Source organism: Oncorhynchus clarkii, chromosome 25 (assembly GCF_045791955.1).
Source record: "Oncorhynchus clarkii lewisi isolate Uvic-CL-2024 chromosome 25, UVic_Ocla_1.0, whole genome shotgun sequence".
NCBI classification, from domain to species: Eukaryota; Metazoa; Chordata; class Actinopteri; order Salmoniformes; family Salmonidae; genus Oncorhynchus; species Oncorhynchus clarkii.
In genome coordinates, this window is record NC_092171.1 from 13,061,810 (window position 1) to 13,088,781 (window position 26,972).

Here is a 26,972-nt window from a genome sequence, read left to right on the forward strand (position 1 = left end):
ACACCAAACTCCCAAGGTTAATAAAGGACATGTTATTGCAGCACAGCTGTTTGAGATACTGCCAATCAACCACATTTAACAAAGGCTCTGATCATTACATGTAATTTCACAAATTCTTCTTTATAAATGTTGTGAAGTGTAAAAGAGGCTTCAAGTCCCAGTAGAGAGGTTATTCAGATCATGGCCCTGAACCAGCGCAGGTGGAGGGAGAGGTGTCTTCTCGAGGTGTGAGTATCAGTTAGTAGGTGTTCATTTAGGTGTGTGTGTGTGTGTGTGTGTGATTTGCAAGTGCGTGTGAGTGTGTTAGTGTACACGACTGTCTGATAAGTTGAGCGTGTGCATGTCTGTGTGTGTGTCTGTACCGTGTGTCTATGTGTGTGAGTATGTGTGTGCATGCCTGTCTGAGTGTCAGTGTGTGAGTGACACTGTGCTCAGCTAGAGAGAGTTCCAGTCTTCCCAGGTCTGTAGCCCTCCTACCAGAGTGGTAGAGAGGTGCTAATGGCTGCTGATACACCCTGACTCTCACAAAATCTGCTGTGGGTGACACTCCACTCATTCTCATCCTTCTCTCTCCTTTCATTCTTTCCCGCTCTGATCTGCTCCCCTCCTCTCTCTCTTTCTCTCTCACCTCTCGCTCTCTAGCCGTGTGACAGGAGAGGGGAGCACACGGCTATTTCAGTTCCACTCTCAATACCAACACCCATACACACAGCTTCTCTCCCGGAAGCCTTTATCTGTGATTCTTTCATCAGAGGTGTGGATTACAGCATTTCACACGTGACTCCAAATGTAGCCTTAGACAAGCAACCACATAATTAGGTATGGTTGTGGTAACTGAGATATCCAAAGCCAAATACTTCTGTAAGCCCCTTTTCCATCGCAATCAATATAAATAGTGACATTTGTGCAACAATATACAAACACAAAATTATTGGCAAGTAGATGATACAATTGTAAAATAAATCAATCAAACAATAAACACTTGAGAAAATAAATAGAACATAAACAAAGTGAAAGAAATGATCATGAATGTCAAGTAAAACACTTAATAAATAAAATATATTGATAAAGAGGAAAGAAACAAGGATAAAGTAACAACCCGTCATTGGAGGGAAAGAAAGAAAATAAAAACTGAACAAAAGATGGACGTAACACAGATAATCCTGGCATTTCCCAAGATGGCTGCCAGTCCTGTTGGGCGACTCACCTTCTGTGGGAGTTTCTGTTGCTATTGACATGGCCGCGTCCCGTGCAGCCCAGTGTAGGACACTTAAGAACATTCTCATACATAGCAAGGACTTCACACAGACAGACAAACAGACATACAGGAGAGCGATAGAGAGAGATAGGGAAGGTTAGAAGCCCACACAACCAGACAGTATCATTAGTGTGTGAGAGGTTGAGCAGCTTGGTATTATCATCATCGTTATCATTAGGATCTGTGCCAGCAATTTGAGATGACCTCCTTCCTCCTCCCTATAGAGCAGTACAGCCTGAAAGGGCAGACAGTGTTTGTTATTGCCACCATACTGGTTTCACTGCTATAGCCTTTTGAGATCAGTGTTGATTGAAGATGGAGAGTATTGCGAAGAAGAAGCCATCTAAAATCCCTTTTATACACAAACCAAAATCCCACTAATTTAACATGCCTGCATTTTTATACCAGCCTTTTCATATATCTGAAAGGGGTATGGCGTAAAACACATGGGAAAACAAAAGCCACCTAAAAAGCTTGTCGTGATTCCTGCATTTTCACAGACCCTGAAACCAAAATACAGGTATTGGATCTGTGTGAATGGTTCTCTGCTTTTTTTTGCAGGTAAATTCATGAACACTTCACTTGTTTAACACTTGCTTAAAACCTCCCTAATTTGAACTGAAAACAGCGCCCATGGTTTAACAACACCTCCCATCTGTCCCAATTTGCCAGTTACCAGCTGATATGTATAAAAGGGGAAAACCTATAAATAGGTTCGAAGTAAAGGGGCTGTTTCAAAGGGGGTCATATAAATATTGTCATATTTTTTTATGCCGGTAACATACCAAATCGTCTGTCTGACATGGGTATAAGAATACTAGCCTAGGACATAGCCAGAGACATATACCAGAGGCAGCTTGAGGCATGCAGAGAGCAGAACAAGTAGCCAACGGATAATGCAACAGAAGACATGCCAGTAATTCACGGATCGTGCCAGACACATACAGTATATTTATTTTTCTATATACAGTGTATACTGTAGACTATACTCTTATATATACTCCTATACTATCTACCCGTTTTAAGATGCTCCTTCCTTCGATAGCATTTACCATTAAAACAGTCAAATGGGTTAATTCAATTGGTTTTAATTGATTTATTCGGATCCCCATTAGCTTTTGCAGAAGTAGTAGCTTCCTGGGGTCCACACAAAAACATAAAACACGACAAGTAACAAAACACCGAGACACTGCTAGACAAGAGCAGTCCGTCAATTTCAAAATACAACAACATACAAACAATAAAGGAAAATATGTAGATTGTGTGCATTACAGTGTGATAGTGTGTCTGCGTGTGTGCGTGTGCGTGTGTGTTTGTTTGTGTGTGTGTCATTTTACAGTCCCTGCCATGAGATGTTTTTTTTAATAGATTTTTTTTAAGATCATTTTACTTTTACTTGAGTAATAGGAGATGGAAGGGAGTTCCATGTGATCATGGCTCTGGATATTACTGTTGCCGTGAATTTGTTTAGGACTTGGAGACTGTGAAGAATCCTCTTGTGGCATGTCTTGTGTGGTATGTACGGGTGTCTGAGATGTATGTTATTTGATTATGCAGACAATCTGGAATTTTCATCGCAATAATATCTCTCATAAAAACTAGAAGAGAAGCAGTTGATCTCTCGTCAACCCTCAACCGGGAAGGACTGGAATGCAGGTTGTTGATGTTAGTTCTGTATGTACTGTTAAAGGCATGCTGCTCTGTTTTGAGCCAGCTGCAGTTTTGCTACATATTTCTTTGCTGCACCTGACCATATTAGCAGACAGTAATCAAGATGGGACAAGACCAGAGCCAGAACAACTAGTACAGTTGATTTATGTGTCAAAAGCACAGAACGTCGGGGCCTCTTGAGTGACACAGCGGTCTAAGGCACTGAGGCGTCACTACAGACCTGGGTTTGATCCCAGGCTGTATCACAACTGGCCGTGATTGGGATTCCTATAGGGCGGCATGCAATTGGCCCAGCGTCATCCGGGTTAGGGGAGGGTTTGGAGGTAGGGGCTTTACTTGGCTCATTGCGCTCTAGCGACTCCTTGTGGCAGGCCGAGTGCCTGCAGTCTGAACTCGGTTGTCCGTTGAACGGGGTTTCCTCCGACACATTGGTGCGGCTGGCTTCCGGGTTAAGCAGGCGGGTGTTAAGATGCGCGGTTTCCTTATTTAGAATGTCAGTGAGCTCACTGGCTTTGGGTTCTGACCTATAGAGTGTGGAATCCTCCACATACATAGCCATTCGAGCTTGACCAGTGGCAAATCATTGGTAAAAATAGAGAAGAGTAACAGCACAAGGCAACTGTCTAGAGGGACACCGCACTTTACATATCAGATGTTAGAGAAGCTTCCATTGAAGAACACTTTCTGGGTTCTATTGGATAAGTAACTCTCCAACCATGTGATGGCAGGTGATGTAAAGCCATAAATAACAATTTATGATCAATAACACCAAAGGCTGCACTGTATCTAACAATACAGCTCCAACTATCATCTTATATATACATTTATTTTAACCAATCATCAGTCATCTGAGTCAGTGCAGTACAAGTTGAGTGCCCTTCTCTATATTATGCCTGCTGAAGGTCAGTAGTTAACTCCATCAGCTTACTAAGAACAGGCAGCAAACTGATTAGGCGGCTGTTAGAGCCTGCAAAGGGTGCTTAACTATTTTTAGGCAGTGGGATTACTTTAGCTTCCTTCCACACCTGTGGACACACAATTCTTTAGGCTTTGGTTAAAGATATTTCAAATAGGAGTGAAAGTATAGTCTGCTCTCCCCACGGCAGCCAATTAGAGTAATGATCTGTCCACGGACGTCTCTAAGGGACCCCGGTTGAGAACCACCAGAGGGGAGGGGGGTGAGGAGAGGGGCCAGAAAGACGCCCTGCTGTATAGGTTAAAACTGTTCTTTGCGTCAGCTTCATCATTATCACCCCCTTACACTCTGACCCTCGTCATCCTCACTCTCTGGCATACTAATTCGAGCTCAGAAGAGCTAATTGGGCAAGTCCCTCCACCTCAACACGCCGAGAGCCAATACATTATGTTAGATTATATCACTACTTTCCCTGACCATGACAAAGAAACAGTTATAATGACTGGAAATGGTTGGATTTGCCTGTCCTCATTCACTGTATGCTTAGAGCATCGTGGAACATTTCACAAAAATAAAAAAGCAGTGATTCCTGAAAAGTGTATGCTACAGAGGTATTGTGTTTTGTACTCTCATTCATAGGTATACCACTTTCAGGAACAAAAACAAAGATCTGTTATGTTAAATATTTGACATTCAACACTGAGCAAACACGAAAATGAACTTGTAGCGTCGCTTCATTTTAATATCCTAGATTTCCCTAGGAAGTGTCTTGTGCGCTGTGTGATTGCTAAATGAAGACCTTGCATTAATAATCTATTGTCCACTACACTGTAAATGTGTTAATAGACGGGCGGGCTTTTATCTATCTCTGCCTCCTCGCTGTCAGCAGGTGTGGTGTGTGTGTGTGTGTGTGTGTGTGTGTGTGTGTGTGTGTGTGTGTGTGTGTGTGTGTGTGTGTGTGTGTGTGTGTGTGTGTGTGTGTGTGTAGAGGACATTTGGGTCTGTCTGCACTGAGAGGCTATTGACCACTGATGGTCAGAGAGAAACTTTGTGGCTAGCTGCTCCATGGCGGATAATGGATTATAAAGCAGAGTTCTGTCGATACCTCACATACCTGTCTGTGCGTGTGCGTGTGTGTGAGTGAGTGTGTGTGTGTGTGATTTCCTTACAATGACCCTTTTCTGCGTAGTCACACTGTGAGTTGCAATTAGAATGAACATGATTTAATTCCAAAATGAAACATTTATGCTATTTTTCCAAAACGTCAGCTTAACCAACACAAATAAGAAATAGGAGAGGGAACACGGACGTTACCTCCAAAAGATCCTATGACAATCGATCGAAGCCTATTTTAAAACCCATTTTGGGGTTTGCACCCTCAAGGTCAAAAACTCTCCCCATCCTAAACCTCTAGGAGTACACATTTATACCTTGGTGCTATAACTAGGCTATAGCTAGGCCCAGGAGTTTTTTCCTGGTAAGGTCACAAGGTCAGGGAAAACTGTTAGCTCTAAGCATGGTACTCAAAGCAAAAAAAGACATGTCTGATAACTGGCTACTTTATAAGGCCATGTCTTATGTTAAATGATTTATGTGCCATTATTTAAAAAAAAGCTATTATTTTAATAGCAGTCTGGGTCATGGCAGGTCATAACGTAATCTTCTGACTCTGGGTTAATAGCACGTGTTGAAGAGAGTTTATTGAGAAGTTTGCACAAGGTGAATGAAACCAAATAACTGGGGTGCCTATTCGCTGAGGGCTAATGTTTATCGCCGCTGCAGTTGATCTGCTGCAAAAAGCCATAATACTTCTCTTTTATTCAACTGAATTTAATTGAGCAAAGAATATAAATAACTTTATGGGGTTTATTGTGCGGGGGAGATTGATAGGCGTACTCAGTCTTACTCACTGCTGGTGACTATGGCCAGACAGAGACAGTTGACTTTTCTACAGGCACTTAACAGTGTCACCAAGCAGAAGAGAGTTTTATAAATCATGATCTTAATTATGTCTTACTTTGTGAGGTAAACATCATATGAATTTAGGGAGTCAAAGTACAGTAACATGCAAAAAAAAAAGTAGCTTAAGTAAAATTAATTATCTTTATCCAACAGTGGGTGGGAATGTCAAGTGCTGTGAAGCACTGGCTGTTGGTCAGCAAGAATGAGTGATGTTAACTCATTGGTAGACAGTGCTAGAACAGTCCCACCATTCACTGCTGTACTCTGCCACTCATCTCTGAGGCCTTGTTTCCCCCCCATCATTACACAGTAGACTGGACAGGTAATCAGTCATAGACTAACACAAGCAAATCCATGACCCCATGCATGCAAAGGTAATGCCAGGAGAGCAGCTGTAGCCCGCATGACCTCCCAGCGCAGTCCCCACCTGTCTAGCAAACACAGAGCAGCCATAACAAACGAGGATCAGCCACAATAAACACACAGCATTCAGACAGAAACACAGAGAAACCAAAACATGCAGACCTTGCAATGCAATACATCAAACAAACCTTGCAATAAACTGAGAGCCACTGGCTTTATAAGCAGTGTCAATTCAATTTCAATTCCAGAGTTTGAAACAGACTGAACTCAAACTGAATTTACCCCAGAATGGTAAACTTAAGTAAAGTGTGAAAGTGCAGTTCTTACTTTCAGGTGGAACCCTGTCTTTGTGTGGACAGCCAGACAGGCTCCGATGGTGAGGGTACAACCCCGTCACGTGACCTGTGCCATCACAGCCCGGTGTCGGGCACCGGCTCTCTTTCTTGTCTCCACGCGATGAATCTAAACACACAAAAACATAGGGGCAGAAAGAGAGAGGGAGGGAGAGAGATATATATAGAGCGATAGAGATAGAGAGAGAGAGAGAGAGAGAGAGAGAGAGAGAGAGAGAAAGAGAGAGAGAGAGAAATTAGCTTGCTTCATTGAAAGCAGCACATTTGAACACTTCCAGCAAACCCAGTGACCCTGTCAGAACGAGGTGAAAGTCATTGTGAACAGTGTGCTGCTAGTGTGAGAATGCTTATAACCACAGCAACCAAACAACGTAATTTGAAGAATTGTCGAGGCTAAAAGCGGTATCACAAACCTGCCACTGATTTCACTAAGCCGACATGGGACCTTGCGGGAACATAACATAAGGTTAGCTACAGTATATCATCGCCATAGTAACAGAACATATTTCACACCACTTGACAAAATCTTGTTGAATAAAGCCACAACTGTAGCAGCGAAGAGCATGTGTTGCCATGTCCAAGACAAAGTAAGTCAGATTTTCTTCAACCAATTATTTGCACAAGGTCATTATTGGTCAAAATAAGACACGCACACATGCACACCGGAGGGGATTGTCTTTCCCTTGCCCAACCTTACCCTCTCTATTCCTCCAAACCCAATCAGATAGTGTTACCATCCAAAAGCAGCGATGGCATCGCATGCCAACCGGCATCAGGTGCAACAGCCCACCTTCAAATGTCTTCAACCGGGTAACAAGATCATGGATAGTTATTTGGTGTTAGGATATTCAGTAGCTACACTCAAATACACTGCAAATACAATGTATATTTGGAATTCCATAAAATGATAGTAAGGATCTCAACTGTTCCTTGGCTGATAAGCTGTTTGTGAACCACAAAAACACAGAAATAATAGATGTTCCGTGCGCCATTTAAGTGGATGAAAATATTTGGTACGGTAAGGGGGAGAGGGGGAGGAAAAGGGTAAAGAGCAAAAGAGAGAGAGGGGATGCATTTCCTTTCACATCTTCCACAGAGTGACAGTCAAAGCGGGGAGAGAGAGAGAGAGAGAGAGAGAGAGAGAGAGAGAGAGAGAGAGAGAGAGAGAGAGGGTTAGAGCGAGAAAGACAGAGAAAGAGAGGGAAGTCAGAGAAAGGCAGGATCACAGAGAGATAGTCTGCTAAGTCATGTTTGAAAGGCTTCAATGACCTTCACCTCCACCACTTACTGAATAACCAAAATAAACACAGACACAGGAAGACGGCGTGGTAAAGAGAGAGGGAGGAAAAGACAGAGACAAAAAAAGACAGAGAGAACAATAGAGAGGACGAGACAGCAGTGGAGGCTCCCCAGAGGAAGGGGAGGACCATCCCCAGTGAATTTCATAAAAATAGAAATACTGAAACATTAAGAAAGTTATCCTTTTTAGAAAGAACTATCCTAAATATATTCACATCACAAAATAATTGATTAAAACATACTGTTTTGCAATGAAGGTCTTACCATGGTGTTACCATGGTGTAGCCAGAGGACAGCTGGCTTCTGTTCTCCTCTGGGTATATTGACTTCAATACAAAACCCAGGAGGCTCATGGCTCCCACTTCCTTTCATAGACTTACACAGTAATTATGACAAATTCCGGAGAACGTCCTATCAGACCTATCAGAGCTCGTGCAGCATGAATTGACATGCTGTCCACCTAGTCAAAGGATCAGAGAATGAAGTACTGAAAGCATTAGCTACAGCTAGCTAGCACTGCAGTGCATACAATGTGGTGATTAGTTTACTCAGAGAGAGAAAGACAATAGTTGAACAGTTCTTATCAAATTAATTAAGGAGAAGCAAAAGAGAGAGAGAGAGAGAGAGAGAGAGACATAGCCATATTTGGTTATATTTTTTAAACTTTCACTTAGCTAGCAAATGCAGCTAGCTAGTTTACCCTACTCAAACACCTGGCTCAAACAGAGAGAGATGCTATGTTAACTAGCTGGCTATGGCTATTCAACACTAGTTTGGTTTTATTAATTTATTGCCACCAGGGCCCGCGGGTGTGACTGACTGTACACTGTACTACAAGATTGTAGCAGGTTTACTAACGCGTTAGTTCTTGTAGCTATGTTGACTATGACATGACAACGATGTAAGCTGTGTGTAATGTTAGCGGTTAGCGGTCATGATATGAAGGTTTGGCTCGGAATGTTTTTTTTCGCCGAGTCATAGACAGCTGATGTGTTGTGCACTGAAGTTCACAAGCGAATGGATAAGGTGAGAAGAGGAGAGCGAGTAGATACTTGCGAGAAGGAATTACTGTACATATACAATGAGCAAAATTATCATGCTGTTTTTATGTGGCTACAATGAAAGTGAACTGTGTTTGCGGATATTCATACCGCCGATTCTGTTGAAAAAAAAATCTTAAACAGAAGCAAACGGAACAACACAGGGATAAACATACCTCAATTTGCTCATTTGCAACTGTTGGACACGATCAGCTGGATGCAGGCAAGCATGTGCAAGGTGGTATTGAATGCAGGGGCACAACTTTCACTGGGGATGGGGGTACGGGTCTAGTTATCTGTCAGATAGCGATATAAGGTGGCAATTATTACTATCTAACACCCGTTGTTGTTTTGGAAATGTTTTGTAGTCATTGTTCTGCCCCGTTTCAGAAGTAAATTAACTTGGATAGATTTCGCCAGCTGATGTACCAATAGAGAGAGAGCTGGCCAAAAGTTGGCTAACATTAGCTATTATCTTTCCCTCGATCACACTAGACCTGAATCAAATTATGAAACCAGCAGTCAAATGACTGAATGTTGATATTCTGACGTTTTTATAGTGCAATATTAGTCAGTATTGCAATGTAACGTTATTGATCTGTCAGTTTCCTGAGCTAATTCCCTCCTTTTCAACCTGACACAGTAATAAACAGCTCTAACATTACAGGCGCACTGTAGGGAGAGGTGCACTGTAGAGGTCTGCGTGGGACCAATTTCTTCATCCTGCTCCTGCTCCTGCCAGCACTGCTGGCTTTCTGTCCGACTCCCACTCACAACAAGAACTGGTCCCAAACCCAACTGCAGTCTAGCAATGTTATTTTAGGTGTATGTGACGCAGCTCTCTTGCCAGCCATGGTCCAAGCAATTTTGCACCCTACAGGTAAAATCAAATGCGCAAGAATAATAGGTTGAATTAGAGATTTGTACATGGCCCTTATATTGTATTACTGGCCCTTATATTGTATTACTGGGCTATATCAGCCAATATGCTAGATGTGCCACATCCTGATCTGTTTCACCTGTCTTTGTGATTGTCTCGGTGTATATATCCCTGTGTTTCCTGTCTCTCTGTGCCAGTTCGTTTTGTTTACCAAGTCAACCAGCGTTTTTCTTTGCTCCTATTTTGTCCCAGTCTCTTTTGGTTCTAGTCCTCTTGGTTTCGACCCTTGCCTGTCCTGACTCCGTACCCGCCTGCCTGACCACTCTTCCTGTTCTGTCTTCAAGCCTGCCTATCCCCTTGTACTGTTTGGACTCTGATCTGATTACTGAACCCCTGCCTGGCCCCGACCTACCTTTTGCCTACCCCTTGGATTAATAAATATCGGAGCTCAACCATCTGCTTCTTGTGTCTGCATTTGGGTCTCGCCTTGTGTACTCATGAGATGTAGTTTGAAGAGAGCAGAGTTAGAGAAATATGGGTGATCAATATTTAGGCCTATTTCTAGTCAATGTAGTAAACTAGTAAGCCTAGTCAAATGCCTATTTAGGAAGTAAATTTCCTTGGAAAGGTAACTGCCCCTTGCTTCTCCACCCATGCATAGGCTATAGCAGGGGTGGGCAAACTTTTTGGCTCGAGGGCCACTTTGGGATTATGAAATTCAACAGAGGGCCACATTTTTTGGAGGACCAATTGTTTGTCCAAACAAGTGGTGCAGCTGTCTAAGGTATTGCATTGCAGTGCTTGAGGCATCACTACAGTCCTGGGTTCAATCCAAGGCCGTCACAGCTGGCAGACCTATGAGACCCATGAGGCGGTGCACAATTGGCCCAGCATTGTCTGGGTTAGGAGATGGATTGGCAGGCCGAGATTTCCTTGTCCAATCGTGCTCTAGCGACTTCTGTGGCGGGCCAGGCGCATGCACGCTGACACGGTTGCCAGGTATATAGTGTTTCTTCCGACACATTGGTGGGGTTGGCTTCCGGGTTAAGCGGGCATTGTGTCAAGAAGCAGTGCGGCTTGGCTGGGTTGTGTTCCGGAGGATGCACGACTCTCGACCTTCACCTCTCCCGAGTCCGTATGGGAGTTGCAGTGATGGGACAAGACTAACTACCAATTGGATACCACGAAAATTAATTTAAAAATATATATATTTTGTAAATGTCTCGTCGGCCGGATTGAAGTGGGCCATACTCTCCCAGCAAGAATGATGACAGCGACACTTCCTACGTTTTGCATAGTCCTATAGGATATAGCCTACCTTTTAGCAGGACGATTTGCAGGCAGAGACAATAATGCTCGCTCACTCCTTTTTAATGACTACATGTTTTGATTTTACTTCGACTCACGTTGGTTGAGCGCCCCCTACTTCTTTCCATTATCAATATACAGACACTATCGTAAACTACAGTCTAATCATATTTAAGTTAATTTCATATTCAAGTTAACTGCGATGTGATTCTCCTCCCATGTAGGCAGCCTACTCTATTTCAAAGAGACCACACATACTAGGCACACTTTAACTCTCACAACCAACTAGGAGAGGTAGGCTACTGAAGTTGAAGCAGCAAATTATGTGTGAATAATGCGAATAAAGCGAAAAATGTGTTTTTAATACTAGAGGTAGGCTAACGCATACAAAAAATCTGTGGGACCCCCCAAAAAATATTTTCCTCCCAAAGTCGTCTGTCTGACCGCACGCTCCCGCCCCCAGCATGAAAAATTCAGACCTCGCCGCAATGATCTCTGTCGGTACCTACAGGTTTTAGCAGAATCAGACGGTGACAGATGTCCCAACAGGGTCAGACAGCCAGGGAAGACCAGTCTACGGAGGTGAATTTGGCAGGACATTAACAATATCATTGAATGACACAAAATTCCATCTTGAATTGATGGGTGGATCTACAGTAGCTACAGGACAGAATCTTAATCTTACTGCTACAGTCTGGGATCTGGGAATAAGGATCATTTCCATTATTGCCAAATAATACACCAAGGTAATTCTTTTTCATGCCTCATTTTAAGAGGACCAGATGGTGACAGGGGCCACGAGAGGGTCAGGCAACCAGGGAAGACCAGTCTGTGATGGAGGTGAGGGGGATTTTTGCAGATACAACATTTTATTTCCTCTGTGCAGCAAACACTGGACAAGCCAGATACTATTTTAAGGCATTCTGACAAACCGCCAAAGTTGATTTAGAAACTGTATCAAGGGTTGATAGAGGCTTTTCCCCGATGGCATGACACATGTAAAACAAAAATGTGACGAAGACCTGGGAGACTATTGATGATGATGAATGGATACTGATAGGTTAGAATGCCCAGCCATGTTCATATAATCTCAGACACAAATTAGTGCAGTTTAAGACCATCCATAGAATGTACTATATTCCAGTGAAACTGAATATCATGGACTCAGAAATTGTACTATTCTGCTGGAGGTTTAAAGCACAAAGGTGACATATTTGCATGTGTTATGGTCTTGTGAAGGCTGGCTGGCTGAATTCTGGCAAAGCGTATGTTATTTTATCTCAGCAAATCTACAGACTCTACCTTCTCCCTGTTTTTGTTTGCTTGGAAATGTTGATATTGGAGACTGTTATCAAGAAGAAACTGTGTAACCTAGCATTTATAGTGGCTAATAAATGCATTGCCATTAATTGGAAGGTTGGTTATCCTCCCACAATGTCAAGTTATGTACCACTAGATTTGATTGATCACAAGATTAAGGGTACACTGTGCAACTTTCATAAGGTCTGGATGACTTATATGGATTACAGAACAACTAAAGGAGTCTGTATTGAAAACATTCCCACGTCAGGGGAAATAACTATTTAGACAATCCCTAGCTGCTGGGCTACTCAGTCCTGGCCCTGGGGGTCTGCCATCCTGTGTGTTGTCACTATGGCCTTGGCCTAAATTATTGAAACCAATAATGAATGTTTCACTAAGAACCTAAAGCTGACTGGGGTGTGTTGGGTTGGGGAGCTGCAGGGTGGTGCATCCCTAGGGACAGGACGGGGCGACCCAGCTATATTGTGTGCAAGTAGAAGTAGCTCTACAGTACTATTAGTCCTATGAGATGAATTATATGGAGGATTTGCTGTTTGTGTGTTAATGTATGTTTGAGGTGTATGTGGGGTTTTTTGTTTTGTTTTTTTGTTTCCAAACCTATCCCTTGGGAATACAAATAAATAAAGGTGTAAAATGGGAAGGAAATTGTGTTGGGCGAGTTGAGTTATTGACCGAGAGACTGAAAACTGAAAAGCAGCTCCTATCTCAAGGCCATCAGACTGTTAAACAGCCATCACCAACATTGAGTGGCTGCTGCCAACATACTGACTCAACTCTAGCCACTTTAATAATTAAAAATTGAATGTAATAAATGTATCACTAGTCACTTTAAACAATGCCACTTTATATAACGTTTACATACCCTACATTACTAAGCTCATATGTACTATATATACTGTACTCTACCGGCATCTTGCCTATGCCGTTCGGCCATCGCTCATCCATATGTTTATATGTAATATTCTTATTCATTCCTTTACACTTGTGTGTAAAAGGTAGTTGTTGTGAAATTGTTAGATTACTTGTTAGATATTACTGCATGGTCGGAACTAGAAGCACAAGCATTTCTCTACACTCGCATTAACATCTGCTAACCATGTGTATGTGACCAATAACATTTGATTGGATTTGATTTGAAGTGCTTTGAGAGGCTGGTTAAGGATCATATCACCTTCACCTTACCTGACACACTAGACCCACTTCAATTTGCTTACTGCCCCCAATAGATCAACAGACGATGCAATCGCCATCGCACTGCACACTGCCCTGTCCCATCTGGACAAGAGGAATACCTATGTAAGAATGCTGTTCATTGACTATAGCTCAGCATTCAACACCATAGTACCATCCAAACTCATCATTAAGCTCTGGGCCTTGGGTCTGAACCCCCCCTGTGCAACTGGGTCCTGGACTTCCTGACGGGCCGCCCCCAGGTGTTGAAAGTAGGAAACAACACCTCCACTGGTCAGAACTAGAAGCACAAGCATTTCGCTACACTCGCATTAACATCTGCTAACCATGTGTATGTGACCAATAACATTTGATTTGTTTTGATTTGACTAGACTGGTGGGAGTCGGGCGTGCAGGTGGCTTGGGCTGGCTGGTCGGTCTGGCTGAAAATTGAAATAGAGGATGTCTTAATAAAGACGTTTTTTTCGAGAGTTGATCATTTGTTAGGCTATTGGTTGAAGGAGCAACACAATATTTATTAAAATAATTACCTTTGTTCTAGTTCAGTCGTATTGATCACTTAAACATATTTAGTAAGGATCTCTTACCTAGCTTGAAGACCGTTGCCATTTTTGCTTACTTTTTGTTCTAAATAGAGATGGCATATTGGATTGTGTAAAAATGCAGGGAAGGATCTTTAGATGCCCAAACATATTCTGGGGGAGGACCACCAGCCCCCCACCAGGTTATTCCCCCACACCACTTCTAAAACCAAAGTGGAGCCCCTGATTAAATGTGTCAGTGTCTGTCGCCTTGATTACTCAAAATTCTCTCGACATTCATAAACTTTCACTCATAGGCTAGGTTGTAGCAACCTCATGATGGGTACAGGGAACATTTATGTACAGTAGTAGACTATCATGTAGCCGCCTAGACCTATCGATGTTACATTGAGCTGAGTGAATGGAATATGAATGAGAGTCATCCAATATGCTGTAATAGAAATAAGGCCAGGCTCATAAGAAAAAATAATCATCCTCCCTCATCTTAAATGGCACCGACCGCCACTGAAGTACAGATACACCTACTCATACATAGTGAGTCACCCGATGAGTTCCCTGTGACTCCATAGATCAGAACACGACCCTCATTACCTCCTTGTACATTATTAGGGCCTTCCTCTTATGACAGTCTCATATTAGGATACATACGGTTGGTACACTGTGTCTGTGTCGTGTCTGACTTTCCCCTTTTACAGGGTACGACTGCATCAGACAGTGGGGACTAGGCCTGTTTTTATACTGAGAAAGAACTGTTAAGTCACAGTTCATAATGGCATGGTAAATGGCTTTCCCTTGTGTCACTTATGCAGTCTGAACTTTCAATCTATGCTTGTTTAAAATGAATTACATTCCAATAAAAGGAACACACATGCACACACACATCACGGCGGCTCTGCCTGATGCCGCCTAATGGAGGACAGTGAAGAGTGGAGTACGTGAGGGAGCCAAGTGGAATGCATATTAGAAAGCAGAGGATATCGATTGTGGCTGGAGACAGGTCGCGCTTTTCATAGCAAATGGACCCCATTACCATACCATCTCCGGATAATTAATGTGCAGCCAGTGGGCTTGTCGTTCGTTATCGCTCATTCTGATACTGTTCAATTTCCATCTCCCCGCCTGGTGCTTTTCCCTGTCAATCCGGCTGGGCTCTCCCCTCGTAGTCATCACCTCCGCTTCACTTCTAAATCACAGACAGCAACCCTGGTCAACGAGGTGTCTGCTGCTATCTCACCAGAGGGAAGATGTTATCGCGACACTCTCATTATTCTTACATTAGCCAGATACCAGATACATGCCGTGCCGCGCATGTGAAATTAGCATTTGTGTTTTAATATGCCTGCTGTGAAGGAGGATGTTCATATTGGCTACTCTCTTATCTGACCTGTTTTATGTGTGTCTATAAAACGCCTTCCCTCCTTATCTCATAGTAGAGGGTTGGGTATTAACCCCTTGGTATGAGTGTTCCATCCCTGTCGGACAGGAGATGGAATATGGTGAGAAGAATCACTCTTCAAATGATCTTGGAGAAGCAACCAATTGTAAATTTATTTTTTTTTCAAGTCAGAATTAAGTATGCATAATGTCCACACTTATGTGTCAGGGCACATACGCCATTAAGATATTGTATCTGTCAAACCATTGGGTCTGAAACCAACCACCATAGAAGAAGAGCATGTCTCATATACAGTTACGGAGGGGTAACACTAACACCCAATATAAACCTAAACCACAACACAAAGACTCACTAAATTAACCATTCTGCAGGACGCAGTACAGTTTTTCCTAAAATCTAATTTCCCCAGAGTTGACTGTACACAGTACCCAGTTCCCTTCAAGAGGCAGCTCCAGCAGCCTTCTATTTCATAGCTTCCAGTCCCTCTGTGGGTTTAAAAATAGGCAGCTTCAACCGGGGCTGCATTGCAGGCAGGAAGGGATGTGATTTGCAGTCCTAACGGTCCGTGCAGATTGCCATTACTTATGCCTGACAAGCCTACCCTCTGATGTTGTCATGCTGGCCTATTTTAACAACATAAGCTGTTGCTGCTGCTGCAGCCGCTGCTGAGATGCCAGTCTTCAAATTGGCTGCAAAAGCTTGTCCCGAGGTCACAGTGAGGTTCGCAGTAAGCATGTTAGCCTGCCATCCCTACATCTCACAGACTGAGAGGACATGGGGAGCCAGGGACTGATTGGGGTTTACTTGAAACACATACAGCGGCTTCGGAAAGTATTCAGACCCCTTGAAGCTATCCACATTTTGTTAAGTTACAGCCTTATTCTAAAATTGATGAAAACGTGTTATTGTCATCAATCTACACACAATACCTCAGAATGACAAAGGAAAAAATTAGTTTTTTAGATTTTTTTGGGGCACATTTATCACATTTACATAAGTATTCAGACCATTTACTCAGTACTTTATTGAAGCACCTTTGGCAGCGATTACAGCATCGAGTCTTCTTGGGTATGATGCTACAAGCTTGGCACACCTGTATTTAGGGAGTTTCTCCCATTCTTCTCTGCAGATCCTCTTTTAAGCTCTGTGATGTTGGATGAGCAGCGTTTTCAGGTCTCCCCAGAGATGTTCGATTGGTTTCTAGTCTGGGCTCTGGCTGGGCCACTCAAGGACATTCAGAGACTTGTCCCAAAGCCACTCCTGCGTTGTCTTGGCTGTGTGCTTAGGGTCGTTGTACTGTTGGCAGGTGAACCATCACCCCAGTCTGAGGTCCTGAGCACTCTGGCGCAGGCTTTCATCAAGGCTCTCTCTGTACTTTGCTCCATTCATCTTTGCCTCGATCCTGACTAGTCTCCCAGTCCCTGCTGCTGAAAAACATCCCCAGAGCATAATGCTGCCACCCCCATGCTTTACTGTAGGGATGGTGCCAGGTTTCCTCCAGACGTGACGCTTGGCATTCAGGCCAAACAGTTCAATCTTGGTTTAATCAGACCAGAGAATCTTGATTCCCATGGTCTGAGAGTCTTTAGGTGCCTTTTGACAAACTCCAAGTGTGCTGTCATGAGCCTTTTACTGAGGAGTGACTTCAGTCTACCATAAAGGCCTGATTGATGGAGTGCTGCAGAGATGGTTGTCCTTTTGGAAGTATCTGAAATCTACACAGAGGAACTCTAGAGCTCTATCAGAGTGACCATTGGGTTCTTGGTCACCTCCATGACCAAGGCCCTTCTCCACCAATTGCTCAGTTTGGCCAGGTGGCCAGCTCTAGGAAGAGCCTTGGTAATTCCAAATGTCTTCCATTTAAGAATGATGGAGGCTACTGTGTTCTTGGGGATCTTCAATTCTGCAGACATGTTTTGGTACCCTTCCCAAGATCTGTGCCTTGACACAATCCTGTCTCGAAGCTCTACGGACAATTCCTTCGACTTCATGGCATGGTTTTTGCTCTGACATGCACTATCAATTGTGGGATCATATATACACAGGTATGTGGCTTTCTAAATCATCAATTGAATTTACCACAGATCAAGTTGTAGAAACATCTCAAGGATGATCAATGGAAACAGGATGCACCTGAGCTCAATATTGAGTTTCATAGCAAAGGGTCTGAATACTTATGTAAATGTTTAATACATTTGCTAAAATACAACCAAACATTTTATTTAATACATTTTAGAATAAGGCTGTAATGTAACAAAATGTGGAAAAAGCCAATGGGCCTGAATACTTTCCAAAGGCACAGTACAGGTACTGTTCACTCACCTCAGCAAGGTGAGAGAGGTAGTGTGGTGTAGTCAAATGGCTACTGTTGTGGCAGCATACCCAAAGTATCTGTGGGACCTCGTTATAAATTTAACAGTGGCATGTATTATTGTATGCCAATGGAAGCCATGCATCCCCCCAAAAATGTACAACCCCCCTAAAAAAATACATAAAAGAATGTGTCTTGAGTCTCTCTGTGTTTCATAGTTTTCCTTCAATTTGCAAGAGGCTGAATGTATCTCACCGTAGATAGCACCCTTCTGTATGTGATGCTGTCTGGTCAAAAACAGTAGGATATTGTTTCCGCAAATAGCATTGAATGCACGGGAGACCAGCGAGCATTTGGCCTCCCTTGATAAAGAAGATTAAAATAATAGCCAATCAGCGTTGAGCTAAACTGAGTGAACTCAGCTGTGAATGGTTCTGGTGTACCAACAAAAACTTTTCAAGGGAAGCCAGTTTGGACTTGGCTTCTCACCAATCACATCACATAAAAAGCAAAACATTATTGACAGAAAGAACGTGCAAGTCGCATCTCATTGCGTTGTTGTCCTTCGGTGGCTAGCTACTAGCTAGCTAAAATTGTCCCTTTCCTAAATTTGCTATGGATGGAGATATGGATTTGGAGTTTTACTTAATTCTCCGTACTGGCCAATGATTATAAGGGTGATTCTGATTCAATCATGTTGAAATGTTGAAGTTGAAATGAAGCTGCAATAGTGGAGGTAGCTCCTGTTTTCTTTACAACTTGCGGGAACTCTCCATGGTTCTAAATCAACAGTTGTTTCGTAGTACGAAAATGTCGGAAACATTAACTTGCTTGACCGTGCTTTAGGTCATTTAACTGTTTGTCACATGCAATATGCTTTGTGGACTTTACAGGACAGAGGTTACTCTCCGGTTTTGTGATGAAGAAAAGGTGTGGCTGTATTTATTCTGCCACTGGCCCTTCTAATTGATTTGGCCTTAGGCCTATATACACTACATTACCAAAAGTATGTGGACACCTGCTCGTCAAACATCTTATTCCAAAATCATGGGCATTAATATGAAGTTGGTCCCATCTTTGCTGCTATAACAGCCTCCACTCTTATGAGAAGACTTTCCACTAGATGTTGGAACATTTCTGCGTGGACTCGCTTCCATTCAGCCACAAGAGGGTTAGTGACGTCGGGCACTGATGTTAGGCGATTCAGCCTGACTCGCAGTCAGCATTCCAATTCATCCCAAAGGTGTTTGATGGGTGAGGTCAGGGGTTAAGGTCAGGGCTCTGTGCAGGCCAGTCAAGTTCTTCCACACCGATATAAACAAAGCATTTCTGTATGGAGCTTGCTTTGTGCAAGGGTGCATTGTCATGCTGATACAGGAAACGACCTTCCCCAAACTGTTGCCACAAAGTAGGAAGCACAAAATCGTCTGTCATGTCATTGTATGATGTAGCGTTAAGATTTCCCTTCAAGGGAACTAAGGGGCCTAGCCCGAACCATGAAAAACAGCCTCTAGACCATTATTCCTCCTCCACCAAACTTTACAGATGGAACTATGCATCCGGGCAGATAGCGTTCTCCTGGCATCTGCCAAACCCAGATTTGTCCGTCAGACTGCCATATGGTGAAGCATGATTCATCACGCCAGAGAACCTGTTTCCACTGCTCCAGAGTCCAATGGGGGCGAGCTTTACACCACTCTAGCCGACGCTTTGCATTGCGCATGGTGATCTACGGCTTGGTGCGGCTGCTCGGCCACGGCTGCTTGACCAGTTCTTCCAGACGACATTGCTTCCAGAGGCAGTTTGAACTCGGTAGTGAGTGTTGCAACAGGCGATTTTTACACACTTCAGCACTCGGCGGTCCCATTCTGTGAGCTTGTGTAGCCTACCACTTCCCGGCTGAGCCGTTGTTGATCCAAGATCTTTCCACTTTACAATAACAGCACTTGCAGTTGACCGGGGCAGCTCTAACAAGGCAGAAATTTCACAAACTGACTACTGACAATGTTTGTCTTTAGAGATTGCATGGCTGTGTCCTCGATTTTATACACCTGCCAGCAACGGGTGTGGCTGAAATAGCCAAATCCACTAATTTGAAGGGGTATCCACATACTTTTGTATCAGCGTGGAAGGCATATGAACTAACAGGTTACAGAACAAACAACCAAATTATCACAACACATAGGTTGTAAAAAAAATCAAAATAATCCTGGCTTGGCTTCCCCAGTGATTTTCCCCACAACCACTACCGAAGTGCAAATCATTCTGGCCAGATTTACTTACTTTTATGGTAGTAGGGCTTCTTCATCCCATCATGGAGGCGGGCCTTGCGCTCCTCTCCGTAGCCATGCCGCGATTGGTGCTCCCCATGATGGTCTCCATGGTGATGATGATACCTCACCCCGTCCCTCCGAGCCGCCTCGGCAGCCATCTTGTCTCTCATGGCCTTGGCCCTCTCAGACTCAAGCGCGATGGCCTTCTCCAGCAGAGACAGGTTCCCCTTGGTCATGTCGAACACTTCCTCCGAGCGGTCCGACGTCACCGACCGCGTGTCCTCGTCCCGGTCGTGGATGTGGTTGTGGTAGCGGTCATCCTGAGCGCAGCTGGAAAAGGCCTTGGAGCGCGGGCTCAGCTGCTCCTCCAGCTTCATCAGGTTGACCATGTCGGAGTAGTTCCTCTCCAGGGTGCGCCTCTCCTCCTGGCTCTGCTGGAGGTCCCCATACCCAGGCTGGTACGGGTGGGGATGCAGTCCCTGGGTGTCCCCTCCGCCAGGGTGGTTCTGCTGCGGGAGCCCTGTGCCCGAGCGGTCAGTCGGCTGCGTCTCGCTCAGTTTGCGGGCCAGGTCAAAGCACTGGTTCCTCAGACACTCTAGGCTGCTTAGACACACCTCCTCATCACTCTCCTGCAGTCCATTAGAGGCTTTACCCTGACTGTTACCACCTCCAGTCCCTCCATTACGGTTCGCTTCCCCGTTCTCCCCAATCCCGTCCTCATAGTCTCCTCCCTCCATGTTGTCAGAGAGCATAGCCCCGTGTCCCTGGGCCAGCAGCTTCAGAGAATCCACCGTTTCCCTCACTACATCACTGTCGACATCCAGGGTCAACTCACCCTTCCTCTGAATGCCCTCCCCACCCTCCTCATCCTCTTCTTCTTCCTCCTCCTCCTCTTCCTCCTCCTCCTCCTCCTCTTCTTCCTCTTCTTCCTCGGCACTGTTGGAGGAGTTGCTGTTCATCTCAGACTCGGTCATGGCGCGGTAGGCGGCGTCCTCTGCTATCTTCCCTAGGTTGAGCAGAGACTTGGCCACCAGCTCGTCATAGTTCTCATACTCATCGTTGTTGTTGTCGTCCTTCTCCCCCGTCAGACCGGATTTAGGATGGCCGCCACCGCCACCGCCACCGCCGCCATTCATCTGATCGTGCTCTGTACGGGAAAAAAAGAAAAACAAATGCATCGTAATCTCATTTTGCTCATTCTATTTAATGGGTTAATCAGATTTCTGGTCTTGGTCTGTTTAAATTGGATAAGGAACTCTTTGCGTTTCTCAGTAATGTACTTTCAGAGTCTTAACAGCAGCCTATAACTGAATTGTGAATCAGCACAGGATGTGGGATAAAGTGGTTTGGAAATTTCCATAGAGATGATTTGGATGTACATTCCCGAAATTAAAGTACACCACATCCAGGTAAACTGGATCCTTTGGGTCACAACAACAAGCACATTGCCGCTCCCAGTTGATGGCTAAGTAACTGGCATGAAGCAACACGTTTTTCATTTTACCATATTTTGTAGTGGAGCAAAAGTCCTTCAAACTGGAATCAAGCATGCTTTATGTTATACATTGATTGTCTCATGTAGTGTGCCATTATGTTGACAAAATAAACAAATCCATACATTCTCCCTCTATGCTCCCTATTCCAGAAAGGCCCTTTTTGTCCAATCAACAGGATCTTTAGAATGCTTTTCACTGGCTAATTGATTCTGCAAGACAGGCTCCTAAAGGTTACTGAGCCTCTCCTGCCAGTAATGTGAAGCAGGCACTCTAGAGCACTTCCAATTGGCCCTCTCACATTCCCTCCAGCCCGTGAACCGTCAAGAGCGCATCGCATCACTCACTCCCAACCCGCCACACGCTTGGCACTTACATTCCTGCAGAGAAAAAAAACAGAAGCTTACACAGAAATATGAAATTAAATTTGATTTCTGGATGGAGGCAGGAAATCACCTGACAAATCACCTGCCAGGTTTCAACGACGTATTGTGTGTGTGAACGGGAACAATACCATAAGATAGAGACCAAAGGCGTAAACATGAAGCATGAAAGCCTCTAAGTTCCTGTATACATGCATGCGCCAACATACAAACATACATGTATACTTTACATACAGTACATGTACACAAACAGTACACCTAGACACGCACACGCATACAACACATCGATATACACTGCAACAGACACACACACACACACACACACACACACACACACACACACACACACACACACACACACACACACACACACACACACACACACACCACACACACACACCACACACACACACACACACACACACACACACACAACCCCCAAACACACACAACCCCCAAACACACTTCCCAATCTAATGAGAGCAACACAACATCTAGTGTGTTGAGGTGAGGGTTCTGGACCGGGGAGTCACGACTGACCAGGCACATATTTTGACAGGGGGACGCTTTCTCACAGTAACCTACCCATACCCTGACTGCCAGAGGTTTAATTTTTGATGGTTTCAAACATGGCTCAGGAAAGCAATTTGAAGAGCAATCAAGGTACACAAAGGGGAAAGGGAAGCGAAACAGATTGAAAGGAGAACTGAGAGATTGCGCTGCTCCATAGTGGCTTGGATTAACAATGCAGCGTGCAGCAGTGTGCATATATCTATTGAGAAACACAGAGCAGCCATAACAATACCACCTCCATTACAGATTGGAATCTGCCCTGCTGCCACTTCTGTTTTGGAGGATATGGGGGAAATGATAGTGGTGCATGTGGAGAGACTCATCCACATTTCGAAGAAGCCAAGAAAAAGGAGAAGGGAAAAAAGTTTAATTTCGTCCTCCTATCTAAAGATGGCACTGTGGTTTAGGACGATGGAGAGAATCCTAAATATTCACCCAGTTTAATTAGGCCAGCACTTTTACACCCAGTGGAATTGATTTAATTGTGCTCCTTGGGCCAAGAAGGGAAACAAAGACCATCTCTTTGACTGTGGACTCTCATGCCCAACAGAGAGACAGAGGAGGGAGGCTGACATACTAACACTTTTAGGGAGGAAGCTAGCACAATGTACTGCATCTCTCAGAGCTCCAGTCTTAATTGGACTTGAGGGCTCTGTCAGGAAGGATCTGGGGTGCGGGGGGTGAGAGGCAGAATGAGTTGTAGAGAAACCTGCCAAATGTGGTGTTTTGGCACGTCAGGGTAGAGACCATACATGGGGGAAAACTTCTCACGTCCCAGACAGTCTCGAAAGCAGACGCAGGCTACTGTGTTTTTTCTATATCATTTATAGAGTTCTGTGTTCAATTGGTATGTTGCAGGTCATTTTAAATAGAATATTTTACTGTATATTTAGCACAACTTATTCATGCTTATAAGCAAAGGTGGTGGGACTCCTGCTTTTGTATTTTCTCACGCAAATACATGCACCCTTACAAAATAAACTTCACATTTGCAGTTTCACATGTGAAATTTGCATTTTAAAATAGCATTTTCACATGTTTCACATTTTGAGTTAACACCACTTCTTCACATGTGAGGAGAATAACATGTGAAAATCACAGTTGTCGTTTCACATTTAAACAAAACTGCACGAGCGAAAATCTCACGCGGATTGCAAATTCACATCTGGAAATCAATCCCATGTGAAAATCTCATTTGCAGGATCACATGAAAGACAACTCCACCATTGAAAATCTCACTTTCGCATGTGGAATTGTAGATTCACATGTGGGGTTGAAATAATGTCATTCTCCTCACACGTGAAAAGATGCTGTTAACATGGTGCTGTAGCCATGTTTCCACCGGTGGAATAAGGGTGACCACATCTAAAAAGCCCAAATGCGGGACAAGTGAATGATTTTGCTGGACATTCGCGGAACAGTGGAATAGAATACATTTCTTTGTGGCAGGTAAATAGATCCCATTCCAATTGCATTTTAGTTAAGCTGTATGAAGGTCGATGCCTGTTATTAAAGGGGCAATTATTTGTTGCTATATCCATTCTTGCACTTCTAAATGAATGATATGTACTCATTGATTCCTGTAGACTATAACGTATAAATGCCTCATGAGCTTAGTTCAATTTTTGTACTCCATCAGAACCCAAAATATAAGCTTGTTTTACTCCAATCTTTGTAAAGAAAGTAAATGTCAACAAATACGGTCCAGCCTAAAAACATGGTTGAAAATACAATATATCATGGATGGCTAGTCCTTACATCCATAGTGTAGTGTGGTTTGGGTGTCTGCATTTCTCCAGTCCCATCCCTCAACTTTTTACCGAAACTGTGGCGGGGAGACATTTAATAGACTAATGTGTTATTATATGGTGCAATCCTCAAGTGAATGAATCCTCACCCGAAAGTATTCATAGCAAAACGAAATAATGCGAGAGCAAATTAATTGTAAATCGACGCAAAACATTTTTTTGAATGATAACACGATGAAATAAAACGCCTCCTTCTTTTCTGGAATTTTCCCTTTTTGGTTATGGTACCCTGGCCTCTGCTTTTGCTGCCTTTTTCCCATTTGCAACTTTTGGCACATTCATTCTAGCAACATCGCACCCTGCATCCTACTGCTGGATTGCCTCTGAAGCTAAGCAGGCTCGGTCCCTGGATGGGGAGACCAGATGAAGCTGGAAGTGGTAAAAAAAAATGGTAAAAACAAATATGAAAAATGTACATGTGAAACTTAGCACGTGTCCCGAAAACACTGTCTGCCGCGTGAAAATGACATCAACAAAAAAAAACACATTCACGAGTGATGGTTTAGTTTCTTTCATTGCATCATTTTTAGTCCCAATCCTCTATTTCAGGGCATTTATCTCTGGAATGAGGTGTTTTGGAGACAGGGTGTTCCCATCCAGCCCCTGTGGAGCCATTGACAAACTGCCATTTTCACAGGGTCTGTGTGTGAGAGACAGCGCCAGCACAGCTTTTAGCCTGTGACTGAGATAGCCCTGAAGGTAATGGCAAATGGCCCAAACAAACCTCAAATGACAGAACTGAGCTGCTCCCGAAGAAAATTGCCTTCGCTGCCAAACCATCTCTCTATTCCAGGTAACCAGGTTTGATCTAGCACTACAAATTCTGTTTCAGGTAGCTACAGTCATCACATAAGTCGGAGGAAAAGCAAACGCTCAAACAAACAAATAAATAAACCAGTCAAACGGATGAAACAAACAAAGATCAAAGGAATGTGAACAGAATAATATATTCTAAGTTCTGGGACAGGCTTGGGATTTAGTTTGTATTTTGTTATGTAGAATTGTATCACATTTAAATTCCCAGTATGCAGACAAAAGTATCATTGCATGTCTTTGTTGCCTTACTATACTGCATATCCAGCATGCTGTACATTCAAGACTAACCGTTCGGCAACATAGACCATAGCAACTCAGGCATTTACATTACTTTGAAAAAAACAACAACATTCTAATATGTCTTGGTGTATTAAAGGGTTAAATAAATTACGTCTCACCTTGGCCATGACTCTGCTCCTCATACTCCTCCTCATACTCCTCTTCCTCTTCTTCCTCCTCTTGTACTCTGCCCTCCTCTTCCTCTTGTTCCACCTCTACCTCCTCCGCCTCTCCCTCCCCTCTCTCCACCTCTCCTTCTTCCTGCTCCATCTGTTCCTCATTGTCCTCCAAGTATCCCTCCTCTTCCTCCTCCTCTACCTCCTCTTCCTCATCTCCCCCATCCTCTACTCCCTCCTCCACCTCCTCCTCTCTGTCATCCATCTCCACTGTTCCGTCTGTCTCGTAGCTCTCCTCCCTAGTGGAGTTGTCCATGTGGGTTATGAGGGGTCCACTCTTGGGGTCTGTCTCCAGTGGTTCCAGTAAGGGCTCCAGCACCTCCAGGGCTTCCTGAGGCTGTCTGTCCAGTGTTTTCCTCTTCTTGGCCAGGGGGCAGCCGTACACACTGCAGGGAACAGATAAGACAGGAGCCATTAGCGCTTAGCCACCAGACCCAAAACTCCATATCACCTGGCTTAGTGGCTGGCTAGTGGCTAAGCTAACATAATACACTAGCTCTGGTGTTGACTATGTCACTGGTCCAGCACACTGCCCAGCTGGCTATTTACCGATTAAAACACTTTTGGAGAGTACATTACAAAACACAATAAAACACAACTGCAGCACAACGCCGTAAGGTGTTGAATGTTGTGACGCTTTCTTGCTGCAGAACAGATCTAAGATAAACCCATCGCTCTGCTGAAGGGCTTTGTTTTTGGCACCAGAGAGAAAGTGAAATCAACGTTTTATGAACAGAGCACTAATCGTGCCCATAATCATTCACTATTGTGTAATTACATTCTAATTGCTCTCCTTTGCTTGGTTTACAATTACAAGAGGTAGGAATTTCGTGAGATAAAGAGAACAAAGTGGTCTCCGGGCAATTCTTATTATTCTGTACGTAAATCTGTGGACTACATTTTATATACTATATTACGTAACGTTAGGATACATTATGAACGGAATAGTGTTGTACAATATCATATGAATTATATTAGATATAGTTCATACCGGTACCCCCTGTTTATAGCCTTGTTATTGTTATTTATTGTGTTACTTATAATTATTATTATAATAATTGTTTTTATTTTGTAAATATTTTGTTACTTACTATTTTGCTAAAAGTCAGCATTTTTGGTGAAGCCTTGTAAGCATTTCACAGTAAGGTGTACACCTGTTGTATTTGGCACGTGTGACAAATAAAATTAGATTTGATACTTCTTACCCAGGCGTACAATAGCATACAAATTGGATGATGTCTTTCTCTGAGACCAGGTTGCTTGTGTGCCATAACAACAAAGGATAATAATGGGGAAGAACAAAAAAAAGCAAAGGTGAATTTCAAATCAAATCAAATCAAATCAAATTTTATTTGTCA

At 43.6% G+C, this 26,972-nt stretch overlaps 1 protein-coding gene across 3 annotated transcripts in view; it reads right to left on the reverse strand.

Annotated features, from left to right (window-relative positions):
• The window catches only part of LOC139383547 (myelin transcription factor 1-like protein), a 130,878-nt gene that overhangs the window by 25,019 nt on the left and 78,887 nt on the right, over window positions 1-26,972 (reverse strand). For 2 of the 3 annotated variants that reach the window (XR_011628742.1, XM_071128123.1), the window contains exons 1-3: window positions 20,097-21,225; window positions 6,498-6,632; window positions 1,208-1,298 (exon numbers count right to left, since the gene is read on the reverse strand). Coding sequence is in view for 2 of the 3 variants with exons in the window: in XM_071128123.1 (XP_070984224.1) it covers window positions 1,208-1,298; window positions 6,498-6,632; window positions 20,097-21,222 (1,352 nt within the window). In the remaining variant the exon portion in view is untranslated. Of the gene's footprint in view, window positions 1-1,207; window positions 1,299-6,497; window positions 6,633-20,096; window positions 21,234-25,557; window positions 26,001-26,972 lie in introns of those variants that run through there. The other variant, XM_071128124.1, reaches the window with a different exon arrangement.